General features: G+C 38.2%; 2 protein-coding genes and 1 pseudogene across 2 annotated transcripts; 2 read left to right on the top strand and 1 right to left on the bottom strand.

Annotated features, from left to right (window-relative positions):
- The window catches only part of LOC136284123 (fibroblast growth factor receptor 1-like), a 159,982-nt pseudogene that overhangs the window by 85,624 nt on the left and 53,819 nt on the right, over positions 1 to 20,539 (top strand).
- LOC131800262 (cingulin) lies at positions 1,084 to 13,455 on the top strand. The gene is made up of 20 exons (XM_059117954.2): positions 1,084 to 1,373; positions 1,634 to 1,742; positions 2,662 to 2,690; positions 2,769 to 2,786; positions 2,903 to 2,964; positions 3,235 to 3,268; positions 3,798 to 3,859; positions 4,222 to 4,296; positions 4,985 to 5,030; positions 5,426 to 5,466; positions 5,985 to 6,075; positions 6,654 to 6,676; positions 7,188 to 7,389; positions 7,656 to 7,684; positions 7,971 to 8,016; positions 8,535 to 8,575; positions 9,118 to 9,220; positions 9,540 to 9,571; positions 9,836 to 9,860; positions 10,014 to 13,455. The coding sequence occupies exons 10-20, from the start codon at positions 5,456 to 5,458 to the stop codon at positions 10,119 to 10,121; spliced, it is 711 nt and encodes a 236-aa protein (XP_058973937.2). The 5' UTR covers positions 1,084 to 1,373; positions 1,634 to 1,742; positions 2,662 to 2,690; positions 2,769 to 2,786; positions 2,903 to 2,964; positions 3,235 to 3,268; positions 3,798 to 3,859; positions 4,222 to 4,296; positions 4,985 to 5,030; positions 5,426 to 5,455; the 3' UTR covers positions 10,122 to 13,455.
- On the bottom strand, positions 14,013 to 19,903 carry LOC131800259 (hemicentin-1). Its single transcript, XM_059117950.2, has 5 exons — positions 19,148 to 19,903; positions 18,362 to 18,625; positions 17,407 to 17,679; positions 16,658 to 16,918; positions 14,013 to 15,286 (listed from the first exon to the last, which is right to left on the bottom strand). The coding sequence occupies exons 1-5, from the start codon at positions 19,845 to 19,847 to the stop codon at positions 14,694 to 14,696; spliced, it is 2,091 nt and encodes a 696-aa protein (XP_058973933.2). The 5' UTR covers positions 19,848 to 19,903; the 3' UTR covers positions 14,013 to 14,693.

Here is a 20,539-nt window from a genome sequence, read left to right as displayed (position 1 = left end):
TGTCCAAGTCATAAGATTCTATTTACAAATTATGGCCCCATAGGAAACACTTTAGTACAATGTGCCAGTAAATTTGATAGTGGTTGTGCTGATTTGAAAACTGATTTGTTAAAGCTTGGCATGAAGGGTATGTATTATTTTGTGTGTTGTTTTGTTTTGTGTGTTTTTTAGATAAAAACAATATTCTATTTCTAATTTAGGAAACCATGAACATCTGAAATGCATCTTGAATATTTGCTGTACAAGTATTGCTGCAACAGTTAAGATTAATGCCTGATTTGCATGATTTCCTTGAGATAATCTTGTTTTAGTAACATTTCTGGTGTTTCACAAATATTTTCAGAGTTTAAGCTTTGTATTCCAGCACCATACATGTATACCTTGAGGGCTAACTATAGCTCATCTTTATTTTAGCTATAAGAATCACAAGGGACTTCGGCTCTGTCAGGTAACTTTATAGTTCACTAATCATTGTTGTAGTTGTTTTCATTTTCACATGCTGATGTGTGACATATTTTTACAAGGGAGGAAAACAAGTGCATGTTTATGTGTAGGTGTCACTATAGACATTCTTACAGATATAGTGCAACTTCCATGAGAGCAAGTTCCCTTTCGGAGTATTTTCAAGAGTTTTGTATGAAGTATATGATATTTACCTGCCTTGCATTATTTATTGGCTTATTAAGACTAAATTAAGGATATGAAAAGTTATCTTTGTTTTATGAATTTGAAAGTTTGCATAGTTGCCATAGGTCTGAAAAAAGTGTGGGAATTTCAGTTTTAAGTCAGGGAAAATTAACATTTTTGAAAGAAGTCAGGGAAAGAGAAATTTAAATTAAATTCATTTGGTCTTGGGTAAATGCTTCTCATTTACCTTCTTTAGAGACGGATTCCAGACCAGCATAATCCATTTGATAGTAAGCAAACATTTGTTTTGCTTCTAGTTTCATTGTTTTTAAATTAAAAGTGTTAAATGTGTCAATGTACAAATTGAGTTGGGTTTCTAGGAAATTTTTAAAAATCCTTTTTACATGGTCTTACATGTTATGTTCATTGTATACGTCTTGTCTTGTTTGAAAGCAGGGCTGTGAGAGGAGGTTGGCAGTCATACTCAGGACTCTTTTACGTCATTTCTAACCCAGTTGGTCAGGAATAGTCAGGGAATTTAAAAAACTTATGACTGTAGCAACCATGATTTGGACCCATCTCCCCTTGTCAAATAGTCCTGCACGCATCGCTGGCACTCACCATTTCATGCATTCTCCGCTGTGCAATCGCTAGAAGTCTCCAGCGTCTACCCAACCCTTAACTGTTGATTCGGATTCCTCTGCTTTGTTTTTTGTTACGCTTTTATGGAAAGAAAACGAAGCAAGGTGAGTTACCATAGAAACGAAAGCTATATCAGCCAGGAATTAGACCTCTTCACCTTTATATGATTTTCGTAAGCGTGATTTGGTTTTGATTTGAACTTTTATAATTAGATATGATTGGACAGATATTCTAAGAGAACAACTTTTTTCTTTTAAAGTCACCCTATCAATTTGAAACCTTATCGGCTTCCGATAATTTTGTTCGATAATTTTGTTCGATAATTGTCGCTTATTTCATTCATAAATTTTTGGTTAAATTGCAGGTAATGAAATCCTATGAATATAACATTCATCGATTCAGAGACTGAGAATGTTGACATCAAGCTCGAACGACAAACTCTGCACTGCTCCACGATCACTAAAGATTGTCAGGTATCTATCTGAAATTTTTAATTTCATAAGGTATCACAAAGCCCTTCAAACTTAAATTATTCCCAGTTTTTTTCATGACTTACAAAGATGGGTAAGAATTGTCTTTGAACAAGTTAAAAACTCAAACTTACAGTTCTTCTAACCTGAGACGAAAACCTGCAAGTTTTTGCCTTGACTCGCATACATGAACAAATATTGTCTCTGAATGCACTCAAAACTCAGACTGACAGTTCATCTAACCTGCGATGAATGTTCACTCGTAAATCTGAAAATTTCAATTCGAAAAAGAAAAATTTTGAATTTTACCAAGCTATTTGGAAGGAAAATTGTACTCAAAGAGAAAGACTTCTCTTTGAAACAAGAAAAGCAAGCAAGATAACTGACAAAATTTTAATTTTAAATGGGAAGGAAATGTGAGAGAAATACCTGAAATTAATTGTTCGATGGCGACTTAACACGTTGACATCAATTATTTTTATTCGGGGAAGTATACCAGATTATGCTCAAAGTTGGAACAAAGGAAGGCAAATCAAATTTATAGGTGTTTCGTTACCATTATAATGATCGAGATTGCGTGACAAAACGCTCGTGCAACACGCGATTAACCTTATATGGCAAGTGAAGTCTACTGTAACGTCAAGTTGTCATGACAACGAACACTTATCTTAGAATCCGGTTGCGTTTTGAACGAATCGGGCGTGGAGATTTTCTACGCAGATTTGCGTGAAATTATTCAAAGTAGCAAAGAGTATTCATCAAAAATGGCTTCAATCCGAGAGGGTAAATATGATTTAGTTCTATTTTGTCTTATTTTATTTCTTGATTCATTTTTGTGCAGAAAGAAATCTTTCCATTCTCGATCGTTATTCGGTGGAGTTTTATTTTCTCATCGAATGCTCGTTTTGTTTTTTTTCCATAGGAGAGATCAAACAAGCTAGTCAAGAAAAGGTAAATTTAACATTTGCACAATTTGTATCTAGTTTAATACTATTGTTCAACTCTTTCTCTCTGTTTGTTTTTCCGCAGGACTTATCTGAGAACCAGGTCAGTAAGAGCCTTACATTTTTAGCTTTGAAGGACGCAAAGGTCCGCAAATAGGTCATGATTTGTAACACCGTGTTAAAAGTAAAGAGGGAATTTACGTTTTGCTGCATTCTCAGTTCGCAGAATGTAAAGCGATAGCCCCTGAGCAAAGCGCTGCTGAGAGTGGAGAGGAAGGAAGGTAAAAGGAACTTAACCTCTAGAAATTCTCATGTCACCAAAACTATTTCCGGTGATGAACGTCACATTCCGGTCAGCGGTCACCAGACAGAGATTATTGCGTCATCACTCTACTCTCTCAAAGACTAAAAGTTGAGGATTTTGAGAAAAAGTTTGTGAAACTTTTATGCTGAAGCAAAGCTTTCTCGCTCTACCTTTTCTCTAAAAATAATTTCAGATTTTTTTTCTGACTATTTTTTTCTTTCCTTTTGTATTTGACGAAATCTTGTAGCGGGCCTTCGTGGAAGGACAAGCAGAAGATCAAGGTTGGTTTTTGCTACACCAAAGGGGTGTAGGCCGAGATACCTCGTTGATACTTCGATTAAAATCAAAAGAGTCTCCGGTCCAACTCACTTTCAGAGAAGGATATATATGTTGTTTGTATTTTATCATCGACAGGAAATCGTTATTTAAATGTATCCAGTCTGTGAAATATCTTTTAAAAGGATAAAACCTCCATTCAGCTTTTAAACCGGCGGGGTGGGGGAGTAAGTTGCTCGTGTCACTAGAGAACTAACCTGATCCCCTCTTAGGCTCTGTAGTATTCATATGACTCTTCCCCCCCCCCCCCCGGTTACTGGCAGGTGATTGGCATTCAGTGTTCTATAGTCCTACCTTCATACTTTGTTGACGACGACTGATCCCCTCTACTCCCCCTTGAAACCATGTGATCCCCCAAAAAAATCCTCCGGCGTCCCTTCCCCCTCTCTTCCCCCTCTCTTCCCCCCCCCCCCGCCCCACCATTAATGAATAACAACTGGTTTCTTACTGTTTGAATATTATTTTTCATTTTAGACGTTAGAAGAAATTGATGCCCAGCAAAAGAAGCAAATAGAGGCACTTACAGCAGAACTTAAGTAAGTATAAGCTTAACCAAATCTAAGTGAAAGTGTGAAATACTGGAGACAAATTTGCGTCATAAGACTTTGGAACTTCTTCGGAAACTTTTGAAACGTCTTCGGAAACTTTTGAAACGTCTTCGGAAGTGTTCGTGTGCCTTCGGATATGATCGGGTCCGATGATAAGTTCTCAAGCGTTTGAGGTTTTCTCTCACACGGATATCTATTAATTTGTCACAAACATGATACGATTATAAGCTAGGCTTCAGTTTAATTTTCGGAAGAAATTAAATTAAATTCGTAGACTAGTAGTTCAAATTTGTTTTGTCTTTTAATTAAAGCAAGATGTGGATTCCAAACGCCTTTTCGTTCATCCACAGAGAGGCAGAAACGGCGTTGACGAATCAAAAGACAAAAAATTTCCAACTCAACAAGACAATTGTGTATCAAGTGCAGTGAGTATTAAGCAAAGTTTTTGAATGACGAACCGTAACCTGGCCTAATTTTTCCTTTTTTAGGCGAACGGTGACGAGCGTTAGACGAGTGCGAAGCCCGAGTCACACGCGAGGATAGGAGCGCAAGACTCGTCTTCACGCTGAATTACGCACACGCAGTTTCATTCTTTCTTATGATCTATTGGATGACAAACGCATAGATGACGTCACCGCTAACCACCTTTTTTTCTACTTTATTATATACCACTTATAAATTTTATGTTGCTGTGGTCTGTCCAGAGATAGATCACAGACGTCAAAATATGGTAAGAACATCTGTGACATACAACTACGCCTCATATGCCAATTTTTGGTTCTTAACAAACATGACGTCATCTGTGATTTATTACGGAATATACGCACAGCAACATGGGATCTATTTGTTAAACAATACAAAGCGCAAACTCATGTGATATAAATTTATTTCAATTAAGTATTATGGGGGAATAAAAAACGTGGGACTCTATTGAAGTTTGGTCGATTGAAGTCTAACATTGTCAAATATTCAAAGATCTTTTTATTACCACTTTAGTGGTATTTTCTTTAAAATGGAATAAAGTACTACGGCTGTTTATTAGGGTCAAGGGTGGAATGCATACCTATTTAGAAAAGTACATATTGAATTGATATATTCTCTCTTACTATGTAGGAAAATACGGGATCACGACGTCTTAAAAAAGGAGTTGAAAAAAGAGGTAGGAGGATCTAGTTTTAAGCCCTTGAACTTTCTTCGATGGAGTTTCGTGAAACTGCAACCAGAGTAAATTAACGCGGCCAATCAAAGCAAAGCTGATTATCACGAGGAGCCCATATGAGCTCTTTGAAGCGCGGGAAAACGTAAGTGAATGCGTCGAGTTTTTTTGAAACCTTGCAGCTGATTGGTTGAAGGAGTGCATGCCGTGATTTTTCAGGGCTAGTCGCACACGGTTGAAACAGTACATACTATATCCCGAATGACTCTGGACACTTATTTAAAATTACTCTATTGAAGCGCAATTTGGATTACAGCTGGGAAACTAAACAGGGATCGCCATGGTTGCTCTATCTTTAAGAAAGATAGCCTAACAAGTGCTGCTCTCTTCTCTCGCAGTTGAAAGAAAAGAAGGTTTCCGAAAAGGCGATGTCCGAAAAGTGAGATAAGTTTTCGTTTATTCATAGTCATTTGTATTCTTAACTACACTGATTTGTCCATGGTATGGGAACTCGTTTTTCTTACGATTATTTACTACGTCCGGAATTATGTGAAGAGAAACCCAAACTTAAAAACCATCAGCCATTATTTATCGGTGATCGTTGGTGAGATATGATTTTTCAGTTTAGAATAGATGTAAAAAAAGAGACCTTTCTAACTTTCACTCGACGGAGATGTGCAGTCTAAGAGAAATTTAGCCATACTAGTTATTAATTATAGCGGGAGGGGGGTGGGGAGGCGGGGAGGCGTTGGGGTTTGGAGGATATTGGAGGATCATATGGTTTTCACGGGGAACAGAGGGGGAATCAGTCGTCGCCAACGAGTATGAAAAGGCAGTCTACATAAAAGTGACTGCTCTTAGTCTACAACACTTATCTTTATCTCGTCTGCTTAACACTCAAATTACAGTATAAATATGCGCAATTTACATTGGATCTGAAATATTTATCTTTTAAAGGTTGGAGAAAGAAGAAGAGAATCTGCATAATCTAAGTGTGAAGTTTAAGGCTGCCCAAAAAGAGGGATGCAAAGTTAACCTTATTTTACAGGTATGTAATGGAATGTAAGTGTTATATTTTTTTACTTCAGCTGTGAATGTTAGATTATTTAAGCCCAGATCTCTCCCACAGAACTTGGTTGATAGAATTAGGGGACTAGTGCAGAGTAAATTTGGTGCGCATGCGTCGTTCTCCCTATTTTCCCGCACTTTTGTAACAATATTGAAGAATGAGGGAACTGAGGTCAGGACAGAGATAAACCAATCACAAGCAACCTTGTAAAAGAGGCATATTGAGAGCACAAGCTGGAAACAAGTAGAAATTTGAGTTATTGAACGAATAAAAGATATGTATGTAATTATAATTCCTGCTGCAAGTGTAAGAGCGTTATAATTTATTAAGATAATTCTGTTTTTTTCAACTGAGTTGATTACGTAAATTGGCCACCTAAAGAGTTTCGAAGCTGACATTTCGAGCTCTGACGAAGAACGCTCGAAATCAGTTTACATTATCAACTAAGTAGATAAAACCAAAATTATTTTGTTATACACCCCCACCGACGCAGCACCATAGTTTCTTAAGAGACTTTACCCCTTAATTTATTATAATTTATTGTTCTATTTATTTAGCAAGAGAGAAGGAACTACGATCGGTAAGTGTAATTTCACATAGATGCTTGATATGTTAGTTTAAAACTTTTACAAACAAAGCTGGCTTATGGTTGTTGATTATATTGTTTACTGTTATCAATTGACCCACCTCAATTGCGTTGACCTAAAAGGAACAACTGATCCAGTTTCTTTATGCGAGAGGTTTCAGAAGTAACCATAAAATTTGTTATTCTAACCTAAACTTTGAAGTCAGCGCGATCATTTGTTCCAGTGAGTATCAGTCACCTTCTTCCCCCCTCCAAAAATTTTTGTCTTCAAATCTCTTGAGCTACATTTATACCCAAGGATACCACCCTTAAACAAATGTTGTTCCATCGAAAAATTCTCGCCTGAGTTGACACTTGCCATGCGAAATTTAAACTATCCGATGGAAAGAGCCCAGGGCATAACAAACAATAGCGCCATTGGATGTCCGTATAAAAATACCCTTTCCTTAGTCTTAATCTGATTTATTTAACCTGTTTTTCGTCTTTGATCTCTCGTATTAATTAGAAAAGAAGCCGAGCTCGAGGAGAAAATCACTAGGCTGAACAATGAAGGCGCTGGGATGCAATCTAGTCTAACAGGTCTCACCACTGAGATAACCGAACAGAAGACTGAGATAGAAAAACTGCGGAATGGAAAGGAGAGGCTTGGGGATAAGTTCTTCCAACAAGAGATGACCATATCTAAACTGGAAATTAGGCTTGGCACGGTCGGTGGATTGAGTTTAAGAAGGAACTAGCTAGTCATTATTTATTCCCGGTGGTGCGGGGTTGCGACTTTGAGGGGGATCGCAGGGTTCTCGTGAGGAACGGTGGGGGGTCACTCGTCGCTAATAGAGTATTACGGGGGTACTATGGAAAATTGACTGTCAGTAAGGGATCATGAGAATTCTGCATAACCTTAGGGGGAGATAAGTTAAATTTTATCTTCACACAGCAAATTCCTCCTCCTTATTTTTTTTGTTTTATTTTTCAGACGGACACTCGCATTGGATACATGCAACTGTAAGTAAATTTCAGTTACATCCCAAAAACACATGGGAAATTTAACCGATAGATTAAACATGTTACAACAATTTTTGGCCGCTATTCCGCTTTCTCTCTTTCTATTTTAAGCAGAATGAAAGTAGTTCGTGAAATTTAGCCCGAAGGACTGACATCGGCAAATTATATCAATGACAGATTTATTGCATTTCGCGTAAATTTATATGCGAGAGGGTTGGATGTTTAATTTGACTGACTGGTTGACTTGGTCGCCATGTTCACTAATTTCTAGTTTCATTTTCCTCAGACGTTATAAAGCAGATGAGGTAAAGAATACCTCGCTGAGATTACAGGTGAGTTTTTATTATGCCAAATCTCATTGATAAAGATACCAAAAAAAATAAGAAAGGCACAACAACAAATAAATCAAAAGCAACAACAACAAATAATATCAACAACAATGACGAAAAATTTCTGACGTTGCATCAGGAAGATGGTCGATTTTAAGCTAGGTAGAGAAAGTGAGAAAGATAGTTTTTCATCTGCAATCGTGACAAGATAATGAAAACTCTCTTAACGTTCAGACTTGTAGATAGAAATTGTTCTTTAGATAAACAAATTTTGATCTAGAACTTATTGGTGAAGTTCTTCGGTCAATTTTTTTTTTTGCTCTGCTTAGGCATTGAATTGATCTTCTTTCAGCCATTGCTCAGCAACGTCACTGATATTTAAATTTATTGCCAGGCTTACGTTCTTTTAAGTTGATGTGAACTGCGTAACGGGAATGAAATCTGTTAAGCGCAAGGATGGCTACTCCAAAACTTTCAGATTAGAAGTTTGCAAGTACATTCTTTTCCTTTGTAAATTGTAGATCAATGAATACAAGAAGGCCATATCAGAGAGTAACAAGGAGTAAGTAAAATATCAATAAAAAAGATTTTTTGTCAGTCACAGGCGTAATTCATGGCTTATGAAGGCGAGGGCGGATAATTTTTAAGAGGGGTTGTGGTTTTCAGGCGGAATGCAACGGGGATTAGTCGTCGCCAACAGATTATAAAGTGAGGATTATAGGAGACTGACTAGCAATTAACTTCCAATGAGCGGGGGGGGGGGGGGGGCGCAAAGGAATATTACAGAGCCTTATGATGGACCATGTAAATTTTACAGTGAAACAACCAAAATCCTCCGAATGCTCTCCCCACCCACGTGATAAATAATGTCCGGTCCATTAGCGTGTGTAAATGTAAACCTCATTAGGTATTTCAGGCGGCACTTAAAATTAATACTCTCGAAGCAGCATCCTACAAAAAAGTCCCACAGTATTTAATGTATGTCATGTTTGAAATGAGAACATCAATTTACCAGTTTTGAATTGGGGAAATATAATAGACCCTATGAAGTTTTACGAGATATCTTCTTTAGCATTGCCGTAATTCATTATATTACGTCTTCAGGTTGAAAAAGACTCAGGAACAACAAAAGGCGGAACTGCAGTCACTCACTGCTCAGCTTGAAAGCTACAGAGCCGAATGCGAAAGAAGAGGCGAGATCAATGAGGTACATATTGATCAATCAACTCGAGAATTTCCTTTTACGACATTAAAAAAGACACGTAAGCCAGCCTCGTTTCTTAGACTTCCCGAAACGAAGCAGAACGTCGGGTAATGCTTTGCGCGCGACCAAAAACATGAGGGAAAAGAATCTGACACCACATCGAGTCAGCCTCTTTCCCAGTCCTTTTTTTCTTGAGGAAGGGAAAAATTGACCAAACAGATAGAGTCGTTTAACTTCTTACAATACAGATTAAAATATATAATAGAGAAATGGAAGTACCGCAATTTTAGTTTTAACTTTTCTGACTTTTTTTTATGACCAGGCCGACAAGGAAACAAAAGCCAATATGAAAATGTGAGTTATTGTTTGCTGTTCTTAAAGCGAAAGTCAGAGAAAGTGACAGAAAGGAAAATACTGTTATTATGGGTAGCTAGTCCTTGGTTTTTTGTTGTTTTTTCTTTGTTTGTTAGTTTGTTTTGCTTTGCTTATTGGTTATATGTATGTAGATAATGGGAGAAATGATCCTAAATATTTGGGTTATAAAATATTTTTAAAAACTGAAAAATATCTTTTTTAAGATAAAAATTCGTTCTAATAGAAACTTTTTCCAACTTTTAGGGACATCCGAATTCTTTATCAGCAGGTAAGAAATTTCTTAATTTATTTCATGACTCCGAGGAAATCTGGAGTAATCTTGAATAATTCAATCCCTTCTTTCGTGGTGATATATCAGCGAAATGTTTCGTGGCACTTAGATCCGATACCAAACTGAACCTCTTATTTTCCTTTTTTGCAGAATGCTTTACTCCGCCATGAACTGACCAGCGGTTTCATTGCATGCTACAGAGAAGTGAAGCGATTCTTTTGGCGTGCCATCGACGCCATTAGATTGCTATTCCGCTGAGCACTTCAAAGGAAAGGGGGGGGAGTAAATTTTTCTGATATATTCTTTTTTTTTTGGTTATTTGTTAAAAATCAAAATTTTTAAAATTGGGACACCAGAGACCTGAGTAGAGCAAGAATCAGAAGAACATGTGAAATATCTTCGAACAGTCTAAATGATGTCTGACTTGTGTCTTAATCCTTCCACCCAACCTAACATAGCTGAGTGTTCTTTCCTCATTTTGTCCTATCGTCGTAACATCAGGTTTGGAGGCAGAGCCATTGTACGTGGTTGACATGTTCACACCAGTCGATAACTTGTCACATTCTCACAGACAGTTTAAGGAAGCGATTTGTTTCATTTTTGAGGTCAGTAAGCAACTAATGTTTTTGAAATGAACTCGAGAAGTGCTTGATGAAACATCTCTTTGGTTCGATTTTATATCTGGCAGGGAGAGCAAAGGAACGTTTGGTAATGGCTTGCAAAACAAAAACAAAAAAAAAAGTTTTGGTGCATATTTTCTTTTACTTTTGGTTACTGCATAAGGTTTTGATTTTGTTTATAAAATGAGGCTTTGGAATTGTTGGTAAGGCCGCTAAAGGTTGCGTGAGCAAAAGGAAACGCGACTGGCTGTTGATAATGGTTTGTAACGGAGAGGTTTTGATGATATATTGATTTCATAAAAATTGCAGTTTAAGTTTTGATTTTGTTCTTATAGTGGAAAAAAAAAATGTAATCATAAGTGAGGCCGATGAGAGGTGTGCGTGCAAAAGGACACGCGACTGGCCATCGCTGATGGTTTGTAAGGAAAGGGATGGAAATTATTGATTTTTAGGTTTGGGTTCTCATAACATGAATGAAGTATTGAATAAGTTGCTAGGGCCGGTGGACGTACGCTAAAAGATACGTGACTAGCCACTGCTGATAGTTTGTAAGGAAAAGGATAAAAATTGTTGATTTTTTTAGTTCTTGGATTCTCATAAAATGATTGAGGTATTGGATAAGTTGGTAAGGCCAGTGGGCGTACGCTAAATGATACGCGACTGGCCACTGCTGATGGTTTGTAAGGATAGGAATGGTACTTCAAAACGTTTTTTTCGGATGGAGTTTGTTGATTTATTTCTTTGCTGCTCGTACAAATGAATACGAGTATTTGGATAAGTTGGTAGGGCAAGTGGGTGTACGCTTAATGATACGCGACTGGCCACTGCTGATGGTTTGTAAGGAAAGGAATGGTACTTTAAAAAGTTTTCTTTTGGATAAAATATGTTGATTTATTTCTTTGCTGCTCGTACAAATGAATGCGAGTATTTGGATAAGTTGGTGAGGCCTGTGGGCGTACGCTAAATGATACGCGACTGACTATTGCTGATGGTTTATAAGAAAAGGGATAAAAATAAAGGTTTTTTTTAGTTTTTTAATTCTCATAAAATGAATAAGATATGAAATATGTTGTTAAAGCCAGTGGGCGCACGCTAAATGATACGCGGCCGGCTATTGCTGATGGTTTGTAAGAAAAGGGATATAAACTGTTGCATTTTTTAGTTTTTGGGTTCTCATAAAATGATTGAGGTGTTGGATAAGTTGGTAAGGCCTGTGGGCGTACGCTAAAAGATGCGCGACTGGCCATTGGTAATGGTTTGTAAAAAAGGGATAAAAATTGTTGTTTTTTAGTTCTTCGGTTCTCATAAATTGATTGAGGTATTGGATAAGTTGGTAAGGCCAGTGGGCGTACGCTAAAAGATGCGCGACTGGCCATTGGTAATGGTTTGTAAAAAAGGGATAAAAATTGTTGGTTTTTTAGTTCTTCGGTTCTCATAAAATGATTGAGGTATTGGATAAGTTGGTAAGGCCAGTGGGCGTACGCTTAATTAACGCGACTAGCCATTGCTGATGGTTGAAGGAAAGGAATGGTACTTTAAAAAGTTTTTTTCGGATAAAGTTTGTTGATTTATTTCTTTGCTGCTCGTACAAATAAATACGAGTATTTGGATACGTTGGTAAGGCCTGTGGGCGTACGCTGAAAGAGACGCGACCGGCCATTGCTAATGGTTTGTAAGAGAAGGTAGTTCTTAAAATGAATGAGGTATTGGATAAGTTGGCAAGGCCGGTGGACGTATGCCAAATTATAAGTGAATGGCCATTGCTGATGGTTTATAAGGAAATTGATAAAAAGTGTCGATCATTTTAGTTCTGGGGTTTTCATATAATGATTGAAGTGTTGTTACTTAATAATTTTTTTTCGACAAATTTTGTCGGTTTTGTTCTGTACTACTCGCAGAAATAAATACGAGTATTTGGAGAAGTTGGTGAGGTCAGTGGGCGTACGCTAAAAGATACGCGGCTGGCCATTGCTGATGGTTTGTCAGGAAAGAAATGGCGTTTGATTTTTTTTTACGAAACTTGTTTAATTAGTTCTTGGCTGCTCTTAATAATTACTCGGAGGTACTAGATAAGTTGACGAGGCCTGTGGGCGTGCGCTAAATGATACGCGAGTGGCCGTTGCTGATGGTTTCTAAGGAAAGGAATGCTGTTTATAAACTTTTTCGTTGATAAAACGGTTGGTTCAGTTTTGGCTGCACATAATATGAATGAGGTATGGGTTATGTTTGTTAGGCCGGTAGACGTACGCTAAATGATACGTGACTGGCCTTGATGATTTGTGAAACGAAGTTCTGTCGATAACGATTTTTTTTCTTGATTAAAGTTTTAATTTTGTCCATAAACTGTCCAGTAAGTACTGGATAAGTTAGTGATATCAGTAGGCGTGCGCTAAAAGATACGTGACTGACCTTGATGATGGTTTGCAAAGAAGAAGCTGACATTTATGAACTTTGTATATAAAAATTGGATTTTGAGTTTTCGAAGGTTTTGTGTTAAAAAAAGAAAAGTGTATCATATGAATTTGACTATAAATTCGTTTAAGAAAAATAAATGAAAGATAAATATAAGAATTAATGTAAAAAATTAAGTCAAAGAAGTGAAAGACGGCTGGATTAGGAAAAGTGTTTTTCTGTGAAAAAGGGTAACAGCGTAACGGTAGCTTGACGAACCAGCTCTCTGTCTTGTGAAACCAGCGGTGCACAGCACAAGTTGGCTGATGGTTCATTACTGACCTGTTTGTCCATTCTTTATCAAACATCCTTTTCTCTCAATTTCATTTTTCTTTTGAACAACAAATAACTTCGAAAAGGCTCTGGTGTCCCAAAAAAAAAATTTTTTTTACTTTGTTATTTTAATTATTACATTAATTATTTTTATCATTATCTATTTTTTTTTTAACAAAGACCGAGATCGATTTTATCTCACTCAGTGCGTATTAATATTAGTTTAAATAAAACGGAGAATTTTTGTATATGTCTAAGACTTGTTTTATATCACAATTTGGATGGAAAACATCACTGGAGGTAAAGAAGTATACAAACCGAAGAAAAAAAGGAGAAATGAAAAGAGAAGAGATCAAAAAACGTTTTGCGGAAGCATTGCCGATCGAGAAAAGTATTCTTTTGTAGATTTATATAATTCAGTCATATTGAACAACCAATTTTCCCATAAATTGTACAAAACAAAACAGTTTCGGGGGAACTTGGTACAGCATGCGAAAAAAAGCTTATCAATAAGGAACCGGTGATCATTTATCGTCTGGGAGGGATGGGGGGGGGGTAATTTGGTGAGTGTCAGAGGATTTAGGATGTATTGTGTCAGACGAAATTTACCAGATTCCCCATAAGGCTCTTTAACATTCTTATGATCCCCATCTCATTGGTGATTAATTGGTAGTCCCTCCCCCCCCCCATACTCTGTAGCCATTTCCGATTCCCGTCGTAACCTCTGAGAGTCATGTGATCCTCTCCAAAATCTCTACTCTCCCGGCCCCTTTCTTTGCCCCTTCCCACAGGCGATGAACAATTTTCTAATTTGTGGTAGCTGAGACTTCCTAACAGGAAATTTCAGTAAATTTTCCTGGCTGAGATTTTATACCCATCACTGTTTAATAGGAAAAACTTTCCGACCGCTGAAAGAGATGAACGAGGCACGACTTTTCAGCTTGGATTCTTCATTCGTACTGGGAGGTTCAAATGCGAAAATTTGCCTTTCCGATCGCCAATATCACGATTTCTCAATAGAGAGCTAACCCTTCGTCTAATCATAAAAACATATTGTGATCTGGACAAAGGAAAAGCGTTGTTCGATGCAGCCCGGTTTATGTGGCTTATATGATGAGGAGACCTTTTCATAATTGTCAAGAAAAAATTGTTGGTTTTCTGTTCAGCTTTTTCCTCTCTTTATTTCTCTGTTTCCTAGTTTTGATCAATGTTGTGTATTTTACACAAAAACTGCCAAACTTTTCTCTCTTCAACAAAAAGCCATTTATGTTTAGGTTGTCATTCTGACATCTACGTAAAGTTGATTAATACACAGGGGGGTGGATGGGAGAATTTTTGATTATAGGGGAGGAGGGGGAAGGGTCTTAAAGTAGATTTACTGCAACCCACTTCTTCACCAACTCCTTATGAGATAATCCAAGCGTTACTGTCTAATTAGTCCTTTGATATCAATCGGGAAAGCAAATAGATGAAATCATGCCTCTGATCAGGACCTCTTTGGATTGACGACAAAAAGCCTCATTAAACGTGATAGGACAATACCAGAGGACTGCCCTTTAACGATCAAAATTACTGTATTGGTTTTGTGCACATCTGCAACGCGCGTGGCCCTCGCGCGAAGGAACAAAGCCACACAACGACCCTTGCCAACCAACGTTGGTCGCTGGGAACCGGCACTAGGCTGTGAAACGTAATTCATCCAGTCCTTCCTAACCAAGACTTCAAAACGCTCACTGGGTCCAAAGTTGCAGATCTCAAACTGGATGATAGTAAGACTGTTCAACGGCAGGGTGAAGTCATTACTTGCGTATCGTCCCCTAAGAAACGCAGTACTTGGTTGGATGAAACGGCGAGACAGTCTTTCAAATGCAAACCCTTTCTGAGTAACACCAAGGAGTTTGAGTTTAAAGGCCGTGGCTGGTGGAGTAAAACTCACTTCATAATGAACGTTATCATTCGACGAAAGGTTCAAATTGCGAACAACAGAGCCAGATGCGGTGACAATCTGTAAACGAAGGGAGGCTGGGTCGACTTTATCATTAGGAGCCAGTAATGTAAGCACCATCGTGTTTGATTTTCCTGAGGATCGAAATGGATGTTGAGAATATATATTATAAAAGGGAACTGCATATACAAGCTACAGATTTGATGATATTTACTCATTATTCCTGCATTTTTTTTTCTTCCAGTTAAAATTATTTAGTTTTCTTTAACGTAGTGCTAATTCAATCCAACAAAACCAGGGTGGGAAATTTGTCAAGGCACACATAGCTTGGACAGACCTTGAAGTTTTTGGTAGCTATTCAGTCTCCCAGAAAACAAAATTATGAGATAAAATAAGAAGTGAGTTATTAGTGAATAAAAGAGTACCTGAAGCACATTGCTCTTCATAATGGTGATAGGGCTGACTTGAGTCCAATTCGGTCTGTAACTTCACGAGTGATTAACAAAATCGGGCGACTGCGGGGCGGGAGTCCAATTTGTCAGTCACGAGTATGATTACAGACAGAATTGGACGAAGTCCTGTTACCAATTAATAGTAACCGTTACAACTTCCGGAAATAAAAAAAAACAAATACATTTAGGACAAACATCACTGGTAGAGATAATGTCTAAAATACAAAATTCCTCCATTTTGGAAATTCCCCATTGTTTTTTCAGGATAAGTGGTTGTTGCTAGGGTTGTTGCTATGGTTGTTGTGATCAATTCTGTGAGTGATGTATTTAGCTCGGTGGACTTAGTATCATTGGCTGCTTCGACTGTCCGATTACAGGTGTCCGATTACAACCAACTGTCCTATTACAACTGAACAGAATGATTAATAAAAATGAAGCAGCTAATGCATCAATAACATTTGAGGAAATTGTAATGGTCATGATAAAGAAATTAATAATATTGTCAATACGACACTGATGTAGGACTCCACTTCATCCTCCTTCTTGAACTCATCCCTTCTGTCGAAGCCGTACAGGTATGATTTTATTAATATCACACCACGAAACGCTGTGCTAATCTTAGCAGGTTTCAGCACGAAAAAAGGACAACAATTTTAGTGCAAAGGCGAAATCTGAACATCTTATCTTAGTGTCGCCCATAATTACCCTGCGTGAAATAAATATTGATTCTAGTAAGAGATCAATTAAAACTTATCTCCTGGGGGGTGTTTTCCCTTTTTAGGGGGGGGGGGCCAATACATGGTCCTCAGGGGAATAGGGAGATCAGTTGTTTCTAGAGAGTATACATGGAAACGGTAGAAAATTGACTGCCAATGAGAGGGGAATATTACAGAGCCTTGAGGGGAGGATCAGATGGAATTATAATGCGCAAAAAGTGCATGACCCTCCCCCTCCCCATCCCCGGCGAGAAATAATGGCTTGCCCCTTACTCTCAAACTAGTGAGTTTATTTAAGTAAGCATCAAATTTAGTGAATTATAATTATTATACTAACGTGCGATAGGGTTCGAAAAAGGCACCTCGCTTTTCCTTCGACGACGTCCCACTGGAATCATAAAATAGTGTTTGAAGTTGATGTTTGTCTTGCTGGTTGATTTGACGTAAAACTCGTGATCCCCAGTCGTTTCTGTTGTAATCTCCAAAGTCCAATAACCTTTTGGGGGGCTCGCAATTTGGTAGAAACAAAGCTGAGAAAGGTTGACCTTCTGTGCTGTAATGATGGCCCCAGAGGGGTTTCTCAAAGTAATATCCCGGCCTGGAATGTAATTAATTGAGATGAAAACATATTAAAAAATGAAAGTTATAACGAATACACAAATGAGAAGATTTGAAAGAGAGAAATTCTTAGTATTTTGAAATTTTGCCTCTCCTCACGATCCTGAATTGATGCGTATTTTTCAGGTCCTCTAAGGAGAGTTTCCACTGGTTACTCCCGACTCTCTTTTGATGCAGGGGACAGAGTTCTATTAATAAAGCTCACTTAGGAAAAGAGTGATAAACTTGGAATGAAAGTCGTCGCGAACAGGCGCAATTTTTTTTCTGTTTTGCTTTGTTTTTGCCTTTATTTTCTTCTGTTATGTTTCGTTATCATCGTTACTTTCCGCGATACAGTTTTCATTAAACAACTTTTGAAATTTTTAGGAAGTCATTAACAAGCTGGGACAAAGACTTTATCAGCTAAATATCATCAGAACTGTAGATGACTGGTATGAAAGGAAGGGAGGAACAGCCTCGATCACTAACCGTTTGTATCAGGCTGATTCGTTTTAACTGATATTGTTACAGTCTCGATGGAATCATCCACGGGGAACCTATAACGACGCAGCCCGCCGGAAGTTCTCTTTTTTCTACCGGACTCGCTGGATCCGAGGCTGATGATGGTGGTACCTTCCAAGGCTCCTCTTGTAACGTTTGCAAGTTTCTCCAGTTCTTTTGCGCTTTTCAACAGCACGACTTGTCCCGAAGTGAACTCGGCAAGTTCACGGAAAGCTGGATGAAGCTTACCCCCACAGGCGCCTAGTGAAAGAATCACCATCATAGGCTTTTTTCATTGACGATGACATATTACGTCATTCACTGATTTACAAACTGAGGTTTTATGGGACGACAAAGATATTTTGTTTTTATACCACATGAACTGGTGCTCAGTGCTAATTAAAAGTTTTGTGTCAAATCACATTGAAGTATGTAAACTGACATGGTATGGAAAATTATTTCACCGTGAAGGGAGAAATATGCTGACCTTATTAAGAATTGTGATCCAATTTTAGACGATTTCACACGATTTCCTGACTCAGAAAATACCTAATCCTCTCCCCCTCTCTCTCCATTCATCTCCACGCAGGGCGTAACTCGGGTGTTAAATGGGGAGAAGGAGAGTCGTCGTTACTTATTTCTGCGCTTTTTACTTGGCGCGGCTTTTACCGCTGTTGCACTTTATGGATGTACGGGCTTGCATTTGCACGCCGACCAACTAATGCAATATTTAGCATTGGAAAAGAGTTATGACACGCACATTCTTCTCCTTCACGCATTTCACCTCTCGAATTATAAGGTTTACACGCCGTTGCCTCTTTTTTTCAAAATAAATCTGCTACCAATAGGAGGTTCAGACACCCCCCCCCCCAATCCCCTACCCACGCCCCTGCTACGTTGCACTCCCCATAGTTAATAAAGAGAGAACAACTTGTCCGAATACCTGTAGTCAGAAAATGTATTGTGACATCATCCATTTCCGCCAGAATCTTCACTTCTTCTATTTTCTCCTCCGTAGCGTCTTTGGGGCCAGCGTCGGTAAAAACGTACATAGGAGAGCCGAACAGAGGGTCCTGCCCGAAAGCATTTACAATACCCGCTAAAGTATATTCCGCGCAGTCTCCCCCTCTATGTGCAGTCAAGGCATTTATTGCATCAACAAACTCTAAAGATTGGTTACTTTCTTTAAATACCACCTCTCCGGCGTCTATGAGCGCATGAAAAATGATAAAATAAAATAAAATAAAAATAAATGAATAAAACCAGGAGCCCATTACTAAAAAGTAATGGGCCCCTGATAAAATAAACAATAAAACAAAACAAAAAAAAACAATGATGATGGCGAACTTACTAAACACAATTATAGGAAAAGTATGAATAAACACAAGTATTAAGAATGTTGATGCCGAAGACTAGTGACGCAATAGCGAAGCCGTTCGTTTAAAAGCAACAGCGTTCGAGGAGCATTCCGTCTACCCCGTGTGGCAATAATTTCATTTAAGAAAATATCCTGAGAGTGCAGAGTGCAAGCAAGGTAATTTTGTGCTGCAATGTGGTTTTTCAATGCGAGGCTCAAGTACCCGTAAGGCCCAGCAAGAATATGCTACCTAATGGTTCATTCTTCGTTTTAATATCTACATTAGAATCTTCAAAGTTGTTCCGAAAAAAAATTACCTCCTTGTTATGTTGCCTTGTATTGTTGTCTGGATAAGATCTTAAAACTGCATACCTGACATAGGGTCATTGAAAGGTGATAGGATATAATCCACCGGCACCTCACGCGGATAATTGATGACTGCTGTGGCTATCTTTTTTACGGCTTCTATTGTATCACCCATACTTCCGGTATCGTCAATAACAAACACCAAAGACACATTTCCTTCGACTGCCATAAAGCCATCAAATGTCTCGTTTCCGAGACCCTGACGAAGTCTCCGAAGAAAGAGATTTCCTTCATTCTCGAGAGATCTTTTTTTTCGCTTAGAAGACTTGCTGAGTAAATATAATATTCGTCCGAGTACCTCTCTACCGTAATCGAAGCTTTTGCTCTTGACTGCATCTTCCAAAAGCTGTGATAACTTAGCAAGAGTGAGGTTGCTGTATTGCAACTGACTTCCCATCGCAGCAGCGTTCGCTACAGCCTTCTGGATCTCGCTGATGACTTCGAGGAACTTGTTAGATGGCGTGTAGATTGTGCGTTGTTGAGGCCTTTTGGTAGGGGAGTCGCTTTCCAAAGAACGAAAGAGACTGAAACCAGGTACAGGTAGCTCAGTTTCGGGATTTGGAGCAACTCGAGAAAACCCAAAGAGCGCTTTTCGGGTAAATCGTAGAGAACCAAAAAAGTCCCCAGAACAACCATACGCTGATAAAAGCAAGCAGACAATGCCAACTTTGAAAGAGAATAACGATGTTTTCATCGTATTTGCCATTTCTCTCGTGTAAGCCGAACGAAAACCTGTCTCAGCTTGGCCGTTGGCACTGTTGGCACTGTTGGCACTGTTGGCCAGCCTCCAAATGTTTTTCCTAAGCCCCAATCTCATCCCTCTGTGAAAGTAAGCTGGTACAGTTGGTAATTCTCAGTGGCGTGATTTTGGACATGAAAGCCTTCTATTTAAGGTCAATTATATGTTTTAGTAAATGTTAATGAAAGGAAACCGTCGTGGAAAGACGATACTCAACCTCTTGTTTATGGCCGTAATATGTAAGATGGTACGATCTAAACGAAATTTTTTATTTACATTGGTTTTAAAAAATTTTTATTTGTTTAACAATCAAGAACTTCTTCAGTCGATGATAATTTCCTTCACTTTAGTGACCTTAATTAATGTGCGATTCATTGGTGATATCATGAAGGGTTATGCACAATTTGTAACGTGAGTAGATGCGTATTTAAACAAGAACCATTATCATCTACCTAAAAGCACTGTGGAGTATTAGTAATGGGGAAAGTACAAAGAGAAGCCATTTTGTAAATTGTCAGAGGTGTTGTGGCAACATTTCAATATCTATAAGTGTCGACAGAACACATGTGGTGATTCATGTAGTTAATTAGTTTTTCCGTTTGGGATAAATTGTTTATTAAAGCATTATTTTCTCTCTTGCTCTCTCTTTCTTTATTTTA

Source organism: Pocillopora verrucosa, chromosome 11 (assembly GCF_036669915.1).
Source record: "Pocillopora verrucosa isolate sample1 chromosome 11, ASM3666991v2, whole genome shotgun sequence".
NCBI lineage: Eukaryota > Metazoa > Cnidaria > Anthozoa > Scleractinia > Pocilloporidae > Pocillopora > Pocillopora verrucosa.
This window is presented reverse-complemented; position numbering and strand designations above follow the sequence as displayed.